This window comes from Synchiropus splendidus, chromosome 1 (assembly GCF_027744825.2).
Source record: "Synchiropus splendidus isolate RoL2022-P1 chromosome 1, RoL_Sspl_1.0, whole genome shotgun sequence".
NCBI classification, from domain to species: Eukaryota; Metazoa; Chordata; class Actinopteri; order Syngnathiformes; family Callionymidae; genus Synchiropus; species Synchiropus splendidus.
Genome location: NC_071334.1, coordinates 45241610 through 45260761, shown reverse-complemented (window position 1 = coordinate 45260761; position 19152 = coordinate 45241610). Strand labels below are relative to the sequence as shown.

The 19152-nt window shown below is 45.5% G+C and overlaps 2 protein-coding genes across 2 annotated transcripts; both read right to left on the bottom strand.

Moving 5' to 3' along the window:
• Nucleotides 1-233: 233 nt before the first annotated feature.
• LOC128762508 (solute carrier family 2, facilitated glucose transporter member 9-like) lies at nucleotides 234-4857 on the bottom strand. Its single transcript, XM_053870821.1, has 11 exons — nucleotides 4825-4857; nucleotides 3866-4023; nucleotides 3674-3798; nucleotides 3438-3567; nucleotides 2839-2987; nucleotides 2585-2772; nucleotides 2383-2493; nucleotides 1007-1108; nucleotides 861-936; nucleotides 652-779; nucleotides 234-578 (listed from the first exon to the last, which is right to left on the bottom strand). The coding sequence occupies exons 1-11, from the start codon at nucleotides 4840-4842 to the stop codon at nucleotides 366-368; spliced, it is 1398 nt and encodes a 465-aa protein (XP_053726796.1). The 5' UTR covers nucleotides 4843-4857; the 3' UTR covers nucleotides 234-365.
• Nucleotides 4858-8335: 3478 nt separating this feature from the next.
• LOC128762004 (solute carrier family 2, facilitated glucose transporter member 9-like) lies at nucleotides 8336-17541 on the bottom strand. Its single transcript, XM_053869759.1, has 11 exons — nucleotides 17455-17541; nucleotides 17221-17378; nucleotides 15766-15890; nucleotides 15559-15688; nucleotides 14993-15141; nucleotides 14728-14915; nucleotides 13243-13353; nucleotides 8980-9081; nucleotides 8835-8910; nucleotides 8624-8751; nucleotides 8336-8539 (listed from the first exon to the last, which is right to left on the bottom strand). Exons 1-11 carry the CDS (start codon nucleotides 17470-17472, stop codon nucleotides 8336-8338), a joined length of 1389 nt encoding a protein of 462 aa, XP_053725734.1. The 5' UTR covers nucleotides 17473-17541.
• Between the last annotated feature and the right edge of the window lie 1611 nt (nucleotides 17542-19152).

Sequence of the window (19152 nt, the reverse complement as noted above, 5' to 3'; positions counted from 1 at the left end):
TTGGGCCAACGGTTCTGACCTTGTTTGTGCAGTTGACACCCAATTTCACCCATCAGACTTCAGTAAATTGCGTTTTTTTAATAAAGAAAAATTCAATTTTATGAAGCAAATACACAACATTGATCATGCAAACATGAAAAAGACTTTCAGGAGCACAGGTTCATTTTGTTTATTCACCAAATATATCAGTTTGGAGGGACTGAAGCGCAGTGTGCATAGTGTAATCATTTCAATTAAAGTGCTGTTTAAATAATCTAATAGTTATTATTATCATCATTCAGTCCACACGGGAAGGACGTCTGCAGATGTATTTACCTTTCATCAGTATTTCCTATTCAACCTTGGAATATTTATTCTGTTTTTCATTAGAGCTTGGTCGTGTGGACGACTTCTGTTTCGGAGCTGACTTTATTGAATTCCTTCTGAGGTGCTTTGGTGCGAGCGTGTATCCTGTCAAACTCCTCAGCGACCTCCAGAGGTGTCCGGTTTGAAAATTCAGGAACTAGGAACTGCAAGTACAGTGCGTTGACCAGGCAGAAGAACAAGAAGACCAGGAAGCAGAAGCGATTGAGATGTTTCTGCAAGAGAAACTGTGTCATTAATGAACAGTTTGGGCTATTTGAACATCATTTAACTGTGAGGACACCTTACCACCATGAGTGGGAAGACCATCCCCACCACAAAGAGGCTGACCCAGTTGATGACATAGGCGACGGTGAAGGCGGCTGACTTGTAGGAGTGGCTAAACAAATCTCCAGGAAGCGGGACTGTCACTACAACTGAGGGGCAACATTGAAAGAGCATTTATGTTTTGTTAATGTCTGAGGACCAGAGGGGATGTGGTCTTTTCCAAAACGTACTCGGTCCAAGGCAGATGAACATGATGAATATGAAAATGAGGATCATGCTGCAGTACGACATCCAGGTGACGTAACGCTGCAAAGAAGAACCCGTGATTCTAAAACATATTACTTTCATGGAGGCTCCAACAGAAAATGGGACTCACCTCCAAGTTGAGTGTGACTGTCAGCAGAATCAAAGTGATGGACATCCCCAAGTACGCTCTGAACAGCAACACCTTTTTCCCAGTCCCCTCGATGATGAAGAACTAGAGCACAGGAGACTTCTAACAACTTAATCAGAAGAGACGCTCTCTTTTTTCCTCAATATTAAAAGGATTATAGACTGACCAAGGCCTTGTGGATGCCAGATACTGAGTATAAGCAGGATGGGATTTTTCTACTCCCACTCTCTCCCTGGTGAATAATGGGCTATTAGCCACATGAGGGGCACATCCGTTAGGGGGTTCTGTTTGGGCACAACATGGAGACCGTGCCATTGAAATGCAACTGAAGTGATGCGTGGTCTGATTTAACAGCTAAGAACGGATCAAAAAGTTGAATGTGAGGCTGTGGGTCCACCGAGAAGTCAGTGTGTGTCTGACACCTCACTACATGGACAAAGGTGAAGATGTTCAAAGAACAGACTCAATTTGGTGTCTTCTTGGTAAACTGCAGTTCAAACACTGAGTTGTTCAACTGAAACCAGCTACAAATCTGAAAAGATTTGTAGAAAGGTACAGTGTGTACAGACAGATCAGCGCATCACTGGGTGTTGATGCGCTGATCTGTCCGTCAGTCAAAGCAGCGCTGCTGTGGTGCGCGGCGCTCCTCTTCCCACACACTCACAGCCAAGAAGCCGCTCACATGCGCAACTTCCAGCTGTTTTTAAACCTGATGCGCCTCTAACTTGACCACACACTTTCACCACAGAACCATGGAGGGAGGGATCCTTGTCACACCCATGACGCCAAAGACTGTCTGCACCACAGAGCTAACAGAGCTAACGGCTAATGTGACGTCTCACTTGAAAACTTTATTGATACTCATGGACTGTCAAAGTTTGCTTTGTGGTTTAAAAGTTGTCGAGAAAAACTAAATGCACACCAAAATAAATGTGCTCCAAAGGGTGAAGAGAGAAAGAATAATTGTTTTTATGAAGCAAGTTCAGGCAAAGAATGCTAAGGATTTGTCTGGAAACTCAAAACTACAATAAACTCATGCAAAAGAGAAGTGATAAAATCGAAACAGTTATTTAAAGTATGTAAATAAATAAATAAATCATGATATATATTTTGCCTTATTGCCCGCCCCTTTCTGGACACATTTTCTGCAATTTGTTTCTGCCAATATCCTAGCAAAATAACAAGCGGGTGTCAGTAGCTACAGTTTTTCCACAAATGAAAAGGGATTTTCAGTAGGACTTTAAGCTGAAGTGTGCTTTGACCGAGGTTCCTTTGGTGGTGAGCCTCAGGATTTTTTCAATGACCCAAGGGTGCTGTGGCTCGAAAAACACTGGTTTAAGAAAACTAATGGAACTTACACCACAAGTGGAGCAGAAGAATTCACACAGTCCTGTTCCCAAAGCTGCGTAGGGCAGCTGGGAATTTTGGATTCCAGCTTCCTTAAACACTTCGAAAGAATAAAAGTAGACCTGGAAAGAAAATGAGAAACTAGTGTGTGGCAATACCGTCTTGTTCTTCACAAATATTTTTGCCTTATAACATATGCGATATTGAACTCACCGCATTGATGCCACAGAGCTGCAGGCAGATGAAGGTGATGACGAGAGTGACCAACTGCCAGCGCAGTGCTGAGTTCCTCACTAGCTCATTTACTGAATAGTTGCAGGCCTCTTCCAGGGTCGACTTCTCCTGCAACATCTCCTCCACCTCCTGATGGTGGTCCATGTTGCTCCAGAGCAGGGCCATAGCTGACAAACAAACCAGGAGGTACAAGAAGCCCAGTAAACAACCAACCATAAGTGCTGTTCCCTCACCTTTATCACATGCCTCATGGTCTCCTCGGTTCAGCAGAAGAAACCGGGGCGATTCAGGCAGGAAGAGTAAGGCAAGGAGTTGAAATAACCCTAAAAAGCCATTGAAGCCGAGCAGCCAGGGCCAAAGATCTTTGCTTCCCAGGAGCTGCCTTCATAAAACACCAGAGCAGTGAAAAATATGTCCATCCATTGTCTGGCATACCAAGGCCGCCATTGGCCAAGTGATGTGGAATTTCTATGCCATGCTGTAGTGACCTTCTTAACTTGGCAAGAACAAGAAAATGAATCAAAATCATTGAGGCCTTCATTTGGGATTGGCACTTTGAGGGAGATTGTCCAATGTACAATATCAACATGACCAATGTGGAAACAGTTACATAACATTTTAAGGTGCTGAGACGTCCATGAACTTAAAGCATTTGATCGATCAAATGATCATCACTATCTCATGTACTGCCCAGATCGATGGTAACAAAGAGCAGTGTGGGCGACCCATCACTTTATCTTGGGACTGTAAGTGGTTGACTGTCCTTGTGGTGCCTCTTGTTTGGTTGGAACAGAGGCCCTCAGTTTGACACCCAGGGGCCAGAGGCTCTCACCTGATTCCCAGTAGTTGGCCAGTGAACTTTCCAAGCCCAACATATATCCCAACAGTGACGGCCAGCATGGTCCGCAGCCTCCTGGGGGAACATTCTATCAGGTACAGCGTGTGGGCTGAGATGCCTATTCCTAATTGCAAAAACAGAAATGATGTCTTCCGATCAAAACGAGAGACATGGCCAAGACGAATCATGGCGGTGAATAGACAGAATCATGTCTGAGGTACGTGCTTCACCTGTGTTGACTCCATAAATGAATCGAGCCACCATGATCATCTCAAACGACTTGGCTGGTTGGCTGCAGATCATCAACACGGCGCCGGCGATGGTGAAAACATTGTTTAATAAGAGGCATCTTTTTCTGTTGAGGAAGTGAGCGGCCAGTTCACTCTGAGAGGCTCTGTTGAAGTCAAGACTGCGGGCCATACCTGCCGTACTGCAGCACCCAACCACACACCATCGACCCCACTAAGCCTCCGATGGCAAAGATGGAGACCATGAAGGACCAGGTGATGGAAACATCTCCTTCACTGACGGTGGTGTTGTACCTCTGCGTGATGGTTTCATTCATGAGCTCCTTTATAAACTGAAACATGAAAGTGACTGTCACAGTGTCTGTCACCAGACTCGACCACCATACTTGAGGCAGGCAGATAAATGTCAGGGTTTTTACATTTGGCCTTCAATTGTTGCTGAGATGGTTTGGACATGTACAGAGGAGAGAGAGCCAGTACATTGGTAGGAAGATGTTGAGGTTGGAACTGAGAGCAACAATTGTCCCGTTACGCCAGACCTGGACAAAGTGCGGCCTGGGGGCCATATGCGGCCCAAGGCCTGTGTTTTCGTGGCCCGTTTGACAAAGTTTGAAATAAATTGCCTTTTTATCTTGAACGTCGGGTCCTTAGTTGATTTATATTCAAATTAAGTGCATATAAAATGAAATATTTCATGAGGTTTCATGGCATATTTACACTTCTTAATATCCTTACTTGCATTTCATCTTTAGGTTCATTTTGTACTTGTTACTGAAGTATATATTTTGGATATTTTTTCTGTCATCGCTTTCTTTCTTTTGATGTTGAGTCCTCACAACCATTACAGTTTCTAATGTGGCACTTTAGGAAATTTAATTTTAATTAATAATTTATAATAATTGAATTACCCACCTCTGCTCTACACCCACACAAAGTATAAGCACCATACTGCACGGCAACAGCTTCTATTCCTGATTAAACATGGCCACTTTCAGAGAAGCAAAAACACATGCTAATTCTGTTTGTCTTTATGTGTTCCTGCCCTCGGCGTTCAACAACTGTTGATTCTTTGCGTCTCTGTCCGAGGTGATCGGAACTCAAGCAGTGTTGTGGGAGTTGAATCATTCACTCACGGTAGAAGGGGAGGTCATGACAGAGACCCCAATCCCATAATGTAAACTCCCTCCGATGCCGGAGATGACTGTTACTGCGATTAAGAGAGGAGACTTGAACTGTGGAAGGAGATGACAACGATTGAGCTGAAAAGACTGGTCCAAAAGCAGCAGCTACCAACATCGGCAGTTCATAGATTTTGGATGAACTGTCTGACTAGCAAGTGGCCTGTCATAACTATGAATCGCTCCGTGATGGATTGTCACCTACCAGGAGCTTCAAGTTCTGCACGGTATGTGGTGGCTTGTTTTCATGTTGGGACACTGTTGGCAACAATCAATCACACGGTACAATTTCAACTCAGTCAGGACTTTAAATGGACAGAAAGGAGAAGATACAGGTGGACAGAAAGAGACGATGTTAAAATAATGTAATTTATGGTTTTACAAATGTCACTTTTTGTTTTAGTTTGCTTGCATCAGCGACAGTCTGAAGGGAATTTGATCAGTTCACATCATTTAAAAGCACAGACCTGTATGAAGACACTGCTGGCTGTCGCTTTGCATCTTCTCTGGAATGTGCTGGGAGACACGTGGAAGCCCAGAAACCTGACAGTTTGAAGATAAATGTTACATACTGATGTATGCATGATTCCAGAGCTTATAGCAACTAATACGCCCTCTTGAAAAATACCTAGTCAACCTGAGTCTCTTGTAAAAATGTTGACCCTCTATGAGGCTGGTTCTCCCAAAGTCGAGAGTTTAATGTAAAGAATCCTTCTTTGTCAGAATTTGCAACAGCCTTTCTGACACGAACCAGAACCACCTACATCCCAACGCCTCTTAGATGCTGTAGTGCTGCAGGTAACGCTTTTGCTGGTGTTTATGTATCAGTCTTTGTGTTGGCAAAATGATTTGAAAATGGTAATGATATAGTTAAATATAGATATAAAATGTGTTCCTGAATAACAGATTATCAAAATTTATTTTCAGCTTTTAGACTCATCAAAGGCATTGAAGTCTGCCTAAAAACACAACGTTTCAAGAATTAAACAATTCGCTTAAGTTTGTTTCCTACAAAGATGATGATGTACAAATTTGAGTAAACACACATTTTTCCTGAGGTTATAATAAAAGATGGTTGTTTATTTAAATGTGGTATAATTAAACTTAACATAAGTTAAACTTGTCTGTTTGGTTGACTCTCTGCATGCAAGATGTCATGCTGTACTGTGATCGCCTTCTAGCAGTCTCAGTGTGCTGTTTCTTAAAAAAAAAAACTTGAAAAATAACTTATATTTCATTAGAATCGCCATCCTATTACTGCTTTAAACTATGAATGGAAAGTCAACTTTGCTCATGTGATAGAAACATGAGTAAAGCAGTGCAAAGTAATATAATGTAAAATACAACGTACACACCTGTAGAAGCTCACTGGTGATGTAGATTCTGAAGGTGGATAAAAAAGTTACTTACTCTGCTGTTTCGCTTCCAACAAACTTGCTTCTCCAGCAACAATAAATTTTGTTTTAAGATTAGATGGATGTCATCAGTCCAGCCTCAGTGAGTGCAACTCAGAACCTCCAACTCTCGTGATGTTTGCCCCTCCTCCTCGACCACAGTCACGTTGTGCGCGGATAAATATTTTAACTATTCATCCGAGCTTCCTTCTGTAGCTCACAGTGCAATCTCCAATTGTTGTGACTTCATCTGTGTAGTTAGTCGATCAATGAACGTTGAGTCCATTAGAAAAAAAAATACAAAAGGAAGTGAGGAAAGAGGAACTGACTCACCTGCCACAAGTCTCTCACAAAGGAGCACATGTTCAAGCAACGATGTGTCCCAGAACTTTAGTTTGTGCTTGGCCTGAAGACACCTCCGGTATGCAACAATGAGAATTTCGTTTTGAATTTTATTTGTGAACAAAATTCATTTGTTTCTTTGGTTTGCTTATTCTGGAAGGTTTTCAACCTCTTCATACTTGACAAATAATAAAAGTCAAGACAGGCCCAGTTGTCCGGCGTGTCAAGCTTTTTTCAAGTGTGGGCAAGAACTGTAGTTTGCTAAAGTAACTTGACAATGAAAGAGTTATGGGTTATTTATGGCAATTAACAAGCTAAATAAAACTCAGAACATGCATTCGTGTCTTAGATCCAGCTGGTTAACCATCATACCAATTGTAGTGAATTATGGGAATTGTAGTGTCAGTGTATTTGCAAGCAGATCGCTGACAGAAAAACATGTCCGCATGATGAGACGTCATATTCCAGCAGAGATGAAGATGCTGAGCTTCTCTCTGGGAGTGAGCAGGATGGATAGGATCAGGAAGCAGTAGATCAGAGGGACAGCACATGTGCTCAGGTGTTTAGGAGACAAAGTCAGATGGTTTGGACATGTACAGAGGAGAGAGAGCCAGTACATTGGTAGATGAAGATGTTGAGGTTGGAACTGCCAGGCAGAAGGTGGAGAGGAAGGCCAAAGAGGAGATCGATGGAGGTGGTGAAGGAGGACATGAGGTTTGTAGGTTTGAGAGAAGAGGAAGCAGAGGACAGCGTGAGATGGAGGAAGATGATCCGCTGTAGCCACCCCTGAAGGGAGAAGCTCAGAGAGAGAGAAGAAGACAGCGTGCTGCACAGTCCTCTTCCCGTGTTTCAGACGTTAATCTAATCTAATCTGTTGCAGCAATGTTTCTTTGAACTTCAATTTCTTAGTCCGCTCACGCGCACAGACATCTGTACGTGTGAAATATTGAAGGAAGTTTTCTTCTTTCATTTGTATGTTTCACAGCAGTAGTGTTGAATTCAGTCAGTCAAGGTACAGACATTGAAAAAGTTTCACCTCTTCAGACCTGAATGGTTGTTGAGTTCTGCTTCTTGCAGTCTGAGTTAGGAATAGCTGAAAAGGAGTAATAGTACTGCGATTAGTAAAACATGTCAGATTCCCATGACATATGTACCTGGGGAGATTGAGCTAATGTAAACATATGAATGTAATCTATACAATGAGGACAGGGGTCCTAAGAGGTGGCAGGCTGAACAGAACTCAGAGTCACCAACACACTTGTGACTTGTGTCATGTGATCAGTCTCCCTTTTTATTCCTGTCGGTTACACTTCTTCATTCATGAATCGCCAGCACTGTCTTTTTCCTTCACCGCCGCCACTTCACACCCGGAATACATTTCCTTCCACTTCAATTTTTAGTTTAAAAAATAAAAAAGTATTCCTTCTCGACTAAAATATACATTTGCACCTTGTGTTTATTGTTTTGAAGGAAAAGGCAGGAGGAAAAGGTTGCCACCGCTCAGTTTCACCCATCAAACCTCACCATTTATAGAATGTTAAAGATTAAACTGAGAGAAACCTTTTCACTGGTCAGCTGACAAAAAACACTGTGAACCCCAAAATACAGAAATCCTTATCACTCCACGTTAAACAGGTTCACAGTGAAATGTTTCAGTACACAAGAAACAGCATTTAAAAAGAAAACATCTTTCAAAAACGACTTGAATTTGAGTGAAAACACAAAGTTCATCAAAGTTCGGTGACAAACACGGTGTCGAGGTTGTTATTCATGGCTGACTGCTTGCTCCTAGATTTACTGTGCATCCTCCTAAACTCTTCTGCAATTTCCAATGGGGTCCGGTTCACCGTCTCAGGCATGCAGAACCATGTGTACAGACTAGCGGCAATGCAGACAAACAGGAAAATGATGAAGCAGAAATATTTCAGATGCTCCTAAAAGAACAAAACAGAATGATGCGGTCAGTGATCGTGGCTATCGATGACATCAGGAGCATTTGTCGGTGTCAGAACTCTCACCACCAGCACTGGGAAAACCATCCCCAGCAGGAAGAGTCCGGTCCAGTTGAGGGAGGTCGCTATGGTGTAAGCTGCTGCTCTGTAGGGCTGAGTGAAGAGTTCACCTGGAAGAGGGGCTGTCACTCCAGCTTTGGGTGGAGAGCAAGAGGAGAAAGGTGTGAGTTTCCTTTGTTCATCAGCTCTTTAACCGTGCCAGGAATGTCAAACGTACGCAGTCCGATACAGAAGAAGAAAATGTAGACGTAAACAAGAGCCATGCTGCAGTAGGGCATCCAGGAGAGGAGGCGCTGTGGAGGGGGTGGAGTTAGTCAGTGGCACGATGGCAGTCACTACTGATCAGCACCAAAAAAATGTACCTGGAGATTCAGAGTGATGGTCAGAAGAACAAGAGTGACGGACATTCCCAAGTAGCCTCTGAACAGCAGGAATCTTTTGCCGAACCTTCCAATGATCATGAACTGTACCAAGAAAATGATTTGATTGAATTTTTAAAATGAATGAAATGCAAAAAGAGCTGTGACAGGAACAAGACTGGAGTGGAACATTCTCTAAAAAAATATTCATGATGAAAAACATTTCCCTCTACAAGCACAAGTTGTCCTCTAGAAAATAGTGAGGCACTAAAATCCTGTGTTTCTGTCGATGTCTGGTACTTCAGCCACGAGGGAGTTTCTCAAGTGGGAAATTATTTTTATTTAGCAGCTTATGGGTTAACTACAACGACCACTGTGTTAACTGGACTAAAACAACACAAGATTACGATCCACGGCAGACCTGGGCAAAGTGCGGCCCAGGGGGCATATGCGGCCATTTTTTGTCTTGTTTCTTTCACAGCAGTACTATTTCAAGAGTAACATGTTCAGGACTAAAATTTATTTTCATCTGCCATTTTAGTGAGCATTTTTGGTTCGTCAAAATACATTGAAAAAAAAAGTAAAATATTCTTCCTTTCACCTTCTTCTACTGCTTATCCGGGGTCGGGTTGCGGAGGCAGCGTTCAGAGCAGGGAAGCCCAAACTTCCCGGTCCACACAAACCTCCTCCAGCTCCTCCCGGGGGATCCCGAGGCGTTCCCAGGCCAGACCGGAGACATAATCTCTCCAGCGAGTCCTGGGTCTTCCCCAGGGTCTCCTCCCGGTAGGACATGCCCGGAACACCTCCCCAGGGAGGCGTCCAGGGGGCATCCGGATAAGATGCCCGAGCCACCTCAACTTGTTCCTCTCAATGTGGAGGAGCAGCGGCTCCACCCCGAGCTCCTCCCGGATGACCAAACTCCTCACCCTATCTCTAAGGGTGCGCCCAGCCACCCTGCGGAGGAAACTCTTTGCAGCCGATTGTATCTGCAATCTCATCCTTTCGGTCATTACCCAAAGCTGGTGACCATAGGTGAGGGTGGGAACCTAGATCGATCAGTAAATCGAGAGCTTCGTCTTGTGACTCAGCTCCCTCTTCACCACGACGGTCCGATACAGCGACCACATCACTGCTGCCGCTGCACCAACCCGTCTATCAATCTCACGCTCCCCTTTTCCCTCACTCGAGAACAAGACCCCGAGATACTTAAACTCCACCACTTGGGGCAAGAACTCTCCACCGACCTGGAGAGAGCAGACCACCTTATTCTGGTCGAGAACCATGGCCTCAGACTTGGAGGTGCTGATCCTGATCCCGGCCGCTTCACACTCGGCTGCAAACTCGGCTGCTGAAGGTCCCGGTCCTTTGAGGCCAGCAGAACAACATTGTCCGCAAATAGCAGAGATGAAATTCCGTGTCTCCCGAACCGGATCCCCTCCGACCCCTGGCTACGCCTAGAAATTCTGTCCATAAAAGTGATGAACAGACCAACATGCGGAGACCAACATGCACCGGGAACAGGTCTGATTTACTGCCGGCAAATGTGCCCCATATTCCCGGAGCACCCCCCACAGGACATCGCGAGGGACATGGTCGAACGCCTTCTCCAAATCCACAAAGCACATGTGGACTGGTTGGGCAAACTCCCATGAACCCTCAAGCACCCGATGGAGGGTATAGAGCTGGTCCAGTGTTCCATGACCGGGACGAAAACCACACTGTTCCTCCTGGATCTGAGGTTCGACTATTGGCTGAAGTCTACTCTCTAGTACCCTGGAATAGACCTTTCCAGGGAGGCTGAGGAGTGTGATCCCCCTGTAGTTGGAACACACTCTCTGGTCCCCCTTCTTAAACAGGGGGACCACCACCCCGGTCTGCCAATCCAGAGGCACTGTCCTCGACTGCCACGCGATGTTGCAGAGACGTGTCAGCCACGACAGCCCTACAACATCCAGGGATTTCAGATACTCAGGATGGATCTCATCCACCCCCGGGGCCCTACCACCGAGGAGCTTACGAACAACCTCGGTGACTTCGGCCCGGGTGATGAGAGAGTCGTCCGAGTCCTCAGTCCCCGCTTCCTGAATGGAAGACATGATGGCGGGATTGAGGACACCCTCGAAGTATTCTTTCCACCGCCCGACAACATCACCAGTCGAGGTCAGCAGTCTCCCCCCCGCACTGTAAACAGTACTGGTGAGGCACAGCTTCCCCCTTCTGAGGCGACGGACGGTTTGCCAGAATTTCTTCGAGGCTGACCAATAGTCCTCCTCTATGGCCTCTCTGAACTCCTCCCAGACCCGAGTTTTTGCCTCCAAGACTGCACGGGAAGCGGCACGCTTGGCCTGCCGGTACACGTCAGCTGCCTCAGGAGTCCCACAGGCCATGAAGACCCGATAGGACTCCTTCTTCAGCCCGACGGCATCCCTTTCTTTCAGTGTCCACCACCGGGTTCGGGGGATTGCCGCCACGACAGGCACCGGAGACCTTGCGACCGCAACTATGTGCAGCCGCACTGACAATGGAGGAGGAGAACATGGACCACTCAGACTCCATGTCACCTACCTCCCTCGGGATCTGGGAGAAACTCTCCCGGAGGTGGGAGTTAAAGACGCCACTGACAGCGGGTTCCGCCAGGCGTTCCCAGCAGACCCTCACAATACGTTTGGGCCTGCCCGGTCTGACAGGCTTCCTCCCCTGCCAGGGGATCACACTCACCACCAGGTGGTGATCGGTTGACAGCTCTGCCCCTCTTTTCACCCGAGTGTCAGAGACACGTGGCCGAAGGTCAGATGACACGATCACAAAGTCTATCATAGACCTCCGGCCAAGGGTGTCCTGGTACCATGAGCACTTATGGACACCCTTGTGCTCAAACATGTTGTTCGTTATGAACAAACTGTGAGTGGCACAGAAATCCAGTAGTAGAACACCGCTCAGGTTCAGATCGGGTAGGCCATTCTTCCCAATCACGCCTCTCCAAGTCTTGCTGCCATTGCCTACGTGGGCGTTGAAGTCTCCCAGTAGAACAATGGAGTCCCTGGTTGGGGCACTGTCAAGTACCCCTCCCAGTGACTCCAAGAAAGCCGGGTAGTCTACACTGCTGTTCGGCCCGTAAGCCGCAACCGCTGTGAGACACCTGTCCCCAACCCGTAGGCGTAGGGACGCGACCCTCTCGTTCACCGGGGTAAACCCCAACACGAAGCTGCAGAGCTGCGGGGCTATGAGCAAGCCTACGCCAGCCCGCCGCCTCTCCCCACGGACAACTCCAGAAAAGTAGAGGGTCCAGCCTTTCTCAAGGAGTTGGGTTCCAGAGCCCAGGCTGTGCGTGGAGGAGAGCCCGACTATATCTAGCCGGTACCTCTCAACCTCCTGCACAAGCTCAGGCTCTTTCCCCCCAGCGAAGTGACATTCCATGTTCCAAGAGCCAGAGAATGTCCACACGAACCAGGTCGTCGGGTCCCCCGCCCTCGACTGCCACCTAGTTCTCTTTGCACCCGATCCCTATGACTCCCTCTGTGGGTGGTGGGTCCGCAGGAGGGACGGCCCATGTCGTTCGTTCGGGCTTGGCCCGGCCGGGCCCCATGGGCAGAGGCCCGGCCACCAGGCGCTCACATTCGAGCCCCAACCCCAGGCCTGGCTCCAGGGTGGGGCCCCGGCTGCGCCATGCCAGGCGACATCACAGTCCTTGTTGTTGTTGTTTTCATCGGGGCTTCTGAACTGCTCTCAGTCTGACCCATCACCTAGGACCTGTTTGCCATGGGAGACCCTACCAGGGGCATAACGCCCCCGACAACATAGCTCCAAGGATCATTCAAGGTACACAAACTCCTCCACCACGATAAGGTTGCAGTTCCAGGGGGAGAAGTAGGGAAGTAGAGAAGTAAAATATATTTTGAAATTAATTCCCCTTCTATTATTTCATAGATATTTGTGCAATAGTTTTATTATTATTTATATTCAAATTAAATTGCACATTAAATGGAATATTTTTATAGGTCCAATGCCATATTTGCACTTCTTAATATCCTTGCTTCCTTTGAGTCTTTAATGGTTCATTTTTGTCCTTGTTGTTCTTTATCATTGCCACCTTTTTTTTGGCATGATGGCCCCTAACAACATTTTATAAAATCCATTGGTTGCTGGTTACTTTGACCAATCCTCCAGACAGAGTGATTATTGATGAAAAGATATTGTGACTTTTGGAAAAGTGTGGAGACCCTGGGTTATTTGCTTAAACAGCTGCTGTGTGTGTTGGTGACTTACACATGTGACTGAGGTGGTGATCTCACACAGTCCAGTTCCTAAAGCAGCAAACTGTAATTTGTCTTCCTGTATTCCTGCTTCTCGGAACACTTCAAATGAATAAAAGTAGACCTGTAGAGGGCAGAGAAGATGAATCCATGAGAAATAAATACAGCAGCGGCATTGACTCGCACCAGGACAAATGGGCGCTATTGTCGCTTGCTTTCTTTTACATGTTTTACTCATTTTGACTCATCTGTTTCTTCTCCTGGACAAACTGATATAGAGTGAACCTCCACCCTGAACACTGACGGCTGTGATCTGGAGGTCGGACACTTCACACTGCTTAGTGAATGTTGGCGCTTTTGGCTTGACTGAGCTTTCAGATCCATGTCACCTGCAAAGATCTCAGGCTATCAAAGTGAAAGACCTCCTCACCTGTAACTCCATTATTTACAAGTATTCTTCAGCTAGCCATCTGTCGCTGTGGTGCCACATTTAAAGGGTTTATATACTTTATAAAGCTGTCTTTCATTTGAGCTCAGCCTCTACATGGTCGACGGCAGACATGTTGCCTTTGCTTCCCGCTTCGAGCATACGCATTATTGTTGGGTATGAATGATGGGAGCCAGAAGGGGTCAGTGGGTCTTTTGTCATAAGTCAAGATTCAAATCTAGAGGTGACAGAGCCTTATCTGTCAAGGCTCCTCGACTCTGGAACAGTCTGCCAGTGGGGATCTGAAACACGACATGTACCTTTAAAATGCTGCCCAAATAAAATTTTCATAGGCTTGGAATGACATCATATTGTCTAAACTTCTATTTTGCTGAGGCATTAGCCGACCACCGTCATGTCTTACTTTATTCTTTGTCTTAATCCTAGTTTGTCTGTAAAGCACTTTGTAAACGGAATTGCCAGGTCCTTAAGGAGGAAAGCCGCTATTTGCTGTGGACCTAGTCGCCGCGAGAATTCGCAAAATGATCTCACAATCGAATTTTCATGATGACCGATTCAGGGATAGCAGTGCCGTAAACACAGGTCTCTGACTGCAGACGGAGCTGCGCTGTGACACTTGAGGAAGTGACACCGACGCCTGTGAGTGCTTGGAGTCGGGGAGGGGCTCAGAGCAGGAACCACTGCCTCCTGAAGACAGCTGCAATACGGGCCTTTAACTCGGACCAAGAGAAAGCCGCTAAATTTGTCACTACCCGCTCTTCAAAATATAAATCACAACAACGATTTGGAAAGCGGTCAAGTTGGCAGCACAGTTCTCAAGGGTTCTATATAAATACAGCTTTGCTATTAATTATTATCGGCTCCCCAAAATGTCTGCATGTGCCTGTGGGATGTGAGCTGTTGACGTGGTTGTGTTCTGTAGTTCTGGTCATGGGCAGAAAGAATGAATTATGAATTATGTGTAGTTGACAGCGAGGACCCTGATGCACGGCTGTGGTTCACAGTGTCAGGAAAGGCAACAAACATGTTCTTGAGGAGTGCGGGACTCACTGCATTGATGCCGCTGAACTGCATGGCCGTAAAAATGAAGACAGTGGTGGCCAACTGCCAGCGGAGAGATTTTTCCCGCATCAGCTCCATCACTGAGTGGCTGCGAACGTTCTGCACGGCAGATTTCTCCTTCAGCATCTCCTCCACCTCCTTCTTGATGTCCATGCTGCCACACAGCCGTGTTAAAGCTGAGAAGTGTGACCGAGAAAGTGCAGACATTTGGTTGATACAGTCGACATTACGCAAGGATGCTGAAGTGATTTACATTTCTCGCAGGCGACCTGGTCTCCCCGCTCCAGCAGCAGGAATTTTGGAGACTCAGGGAGGAGGGGAAGAGTGAGGAGCTGAAGTAGCGCCACCACGCCGCTGAAACCGAGCAGCCAGGGCCAGAGGTGCTCTGAGCCCAGCAGCTGACTGGAAGACAAGAGCAGTCAGACTCTCAACCACCTGCTCAAGAACTCACTTGTGCATGTCATTTTGTTAAAATATTGACCTGTTCGTTTGCTACCTCAGTAATCTTGCATAACACTTGCTTATGATAAGATAAAATCACCAATACGACTAGGTACAATGTTGTTTCCCCTTCCAGCATTCAACAGGCAAAACAAAGTCATTTGATGATGAAGATCGGCCTTTGAGTGCTGGTTCACAGTGGAAGTTCCTCAAACAGAGCCTTGATGGCTTGAGGGCTTTTCTACTTGTTTTATGATGATACATAGATTTTTTTTTATCAACTGCTCCACTTTTAAACCTGTCAGAAAGAACAAGTCGGATCTTGAGGGTTCCAAGAATTCAGTATACTAATGACAAGACTGTGAGTGACTGTCGCACCTGAGCCCCAGTAGCTGCCCGGTGAACCTCCCCAGAGATATGAACGTGCCAGCTGTGGCCCCCACCGTCCCCCGCAGCTTAGTGGGCGTACACTCGACCACGTACAAAGTGTGAGCAGATACGCTGACCCCTGTAAAAAAGAAAACAAGTTGATCGGAATAACAGAAAGATGGATGGTGAGTTGGGGTCAGAGTTCACTCAGATCACCTGCATTGACCCCGTAGATGAACCGTCCCGCCATGATCATCTCAAAAGAGCCCGCCGACCTGCTGGAAATCATCAGTGCCGAGCTGATGATGCCAAAGACGTTGCTCAGCTGGAGACACCGTTTTCTGCAGCAGAGTTTAGGGGCGCTTCAATACCACTTAAGATTCAGGAATATCAGGATCAAGCTCAGCAGTAATAAATAAAATCATTATAAGTGAAAGAAAAGATAATAAACTAAATTAAGGAGAGAGCAGGAAATTAAAAAAAGGAAAAGACATTTTTTGAAAGACAATAAACTCATGATCAAACTTGGTTCACCTGCACGTATGTTTTCATTATCAACATATCTGAAGGTGTCAGGCTTATGGTCGTCTCTGGGTCAAAAGCCTGATAAGCGTGTGACCTGTGGTGGTTCTCTTATTCAAAGTTGATAAATACTACTTTATTCAGTTATATTTTTCCTCGCAGGCAGGCAGGTTGTTCTGCAAGGTGCGGGAGAATATGAAGATTGATTCAGTTTCAATATAAGAAGCCGGTAGGATTTATTCTTTATCCTCGTCTACGTCTTTTTGTGTTTAAGTTCAGCGTTGTCACTGGAGCTCCTCCATCTAAGGCTGGCTTGGCTATTCTCCCTTCGTCACACCTCCTCTTCACCATGAACCTCATAGTCCGTCTGTCTCTTCAATATTCATGTTTAATAAAACGATTTCAGGGTTTCCACTAACATCAACAAGATGAAGATGCATCAGGTAAGAGGAAACATTTGTGTTGATGCGTTCTGACTGATGCTCTGACAGAATTTGCACCTGGATTTTGTGTTGCAAGAGATTTTAAGACAGTGGTGAGGTGTGCTGCAGTGGACAATGGAGAGTGTGAGAAAGAGGTGAAGAAGCGGGTGCAGACAGGATGGAATCATTGGAGAAAAGTGTCAGGTGTGACAAAAGGGTGTCGGCAAGGATGAAAGGGAAAGTGTCCAAAAGGGTGGTGAGGCCAGCAATGTTGTATGGTTTGGAAACAGTGGCACTGAGGAAAAGACAGGAGGCAGAGCTGGAGGTAGCAGAGATGAAGATGCTGAGCTTCTCTCTGGGAGTGAGCAGGATGGATAGGATCAGGAAGCAGTAGATCAGAGGGACAGCACATGTGCTCAGGTGTTTAGGAGACAAAGTCAGAGAGGCTAGATGGAGATGGTTTGGACATGTACAGAGGAGAGAGAGCCAGTACATTGGTAGGAAGATGTTGAGGTTGGAACTGCCAGGCAGAAGGTGGAGAGGAAGGCCAAAGAGGAGATTGATGGAGGTGGTGAAGGAGGACATGAGGTTTGTAGGTTTGAGAGAAGAGGAAGCAGAGGACAGGGAGAGATGGAGGAAGATGATCCGCTGTGGCCACCCCTGAAGGGAGAAGCCCAGAGAGAAAGAAGAAGATTTTGTGTTGCAAGAGAAAGGTCTGTTCACTCACCGGCCGTAAGACAGCAGCCACCCTGCCAACAGACTCCCCACCAACCCTCCGATGGCGTAAATGGAGATCATGAAGGACCAGATGAGATTCAGCTCCCTCTCACTCAAAACCACATTGTATCTCTGCAGAGCCGTCTCATTAACCAGCACCTTTATGAACTGACGTGTAAAAACACTTTGTTTCATTCTCTCATGTTTCTCTGGTTCCAGGAGGAGCAGATGTTTCTATACTCACCACAGATGGAGAGGTCATGACCGAGACACCAAATCCAAACTGAAATGTTCCTCCGATGCCGGATATAAAAATCAATGCGATGATAAGAGGGCACTGACGCTGTGGTGAGTGAAAAGGTATTAAAATCTTTCTAAAATCCATAATGCACTACAACTAGTCAAGTGCTTAAAATAGTCAATGTTACTGTGAAAAGAAATGTTACTGTGAAAAGAAATGTGTTTTAAACATGGTATATTTCAGAAAAAGTAGCCATGTCCGCTCCTCACTAGTTGATTCTGTGATCTCAGTGCAGAAATATAAGATCAGGTGCATCCAAGAACTTCCAACATTTTCAGTGGTCTTCCTTTCCCCCTTGTCCTCATCATCATAAATGAAGTGTAGCATTTCATTCACTTCAGACCCTCACATTCACTGAGGCACAGAGATCATAAATACTTGCCAGAAGTTGAAATCTTTGCAACGCACTCAACGTCTGGTGGTTGTTGTGTGCAGCCTCTGTGGGATTTGTCTCATTAGGCTGCATGACATGAAGGATTCTGATTCACAAGCTCAAATTTCGAAACACTAACCTCCAGGTTGACTTTGGGCCGGCATCTTCTCAGCAGGCGAAATGATGCTGAATTGAATCCCACAAAACCCCAGTGTTCTTTGTCAGACACAACTACAGCAAGTCTGCAAAACAAATCACTCTTTTTTTTTTTTCAATCGTCAACTAAGCGAAACCCACTCTGAGCATTTCACATGCTCGCATGGAAACCTGGCTGTTTGCCACTCTTAAGTTACGCCCACCATGTGAAACCACTTTCCTTTCGTGGGACATTTTTAGTGACTCCTTGAATTGTTGAGGTGGACTGGTGTTTGACCTGTCAGTGAGCTCAACTACCCGTCAACCCATCAAAACACAGCACGCCACCCGTGATCAACCAATCAAAAAACAGCACTGCAGCGCGTGTGTCAGGTCGAACAATGGCCATGACGCATGCTCGCTTATTTCACACCTATCACCTGACTTTTATCTTAAACTGGTGGTACACAGAATAAACAAACATGAGGAAACATGAGGAGAAAATAACTGCAAAAAGACTTCTTCATTCATCTCCCTTTCAATCCTGAATATCACAGCAAGTGTCTGCTGGTGTTACGGCTGTATTGGATTGAAATGGGGAAAAAAATGAAATGGATGAAATTTCCTGTATTTGGTAACATGTACATCACCTTTTAAATGAAACAATCCCGTCACTCCTTTCTGTCCAGTGCTGTACATTAAACCTAGTACATTTTTCTCACAGTTATTACTTATTTATTTACAGGATGCACTTAAAATTTGAGGCTGAAGCTGGATATAATTTTAAATGCTTGGTCGAATACAGAATAATACTGAATACTCAATGTGGTTAAGATTTGTACTATTTTTTAGAAATGCTGCATCAATAGTGGAGAACATATTTACATACGTTTGTCAAAGAAAGTTCATGCTTACATGACTGAATCATTTTTATTTTTTATTTTTTTTTTATATTTCAGATGATAATATAATTTAAATAATAATTTAAAAGAGATAACACAATTTTTTGTATTGTTATGGAACGCAAGATCACGACATATTTCACTCTGAATTCAATAAAAACTAAAAAATCTAACTCCAAATTGTACTCTGCTGTCATGGAATGCTATCACACCCTTTTGCGCTTTGCAGCA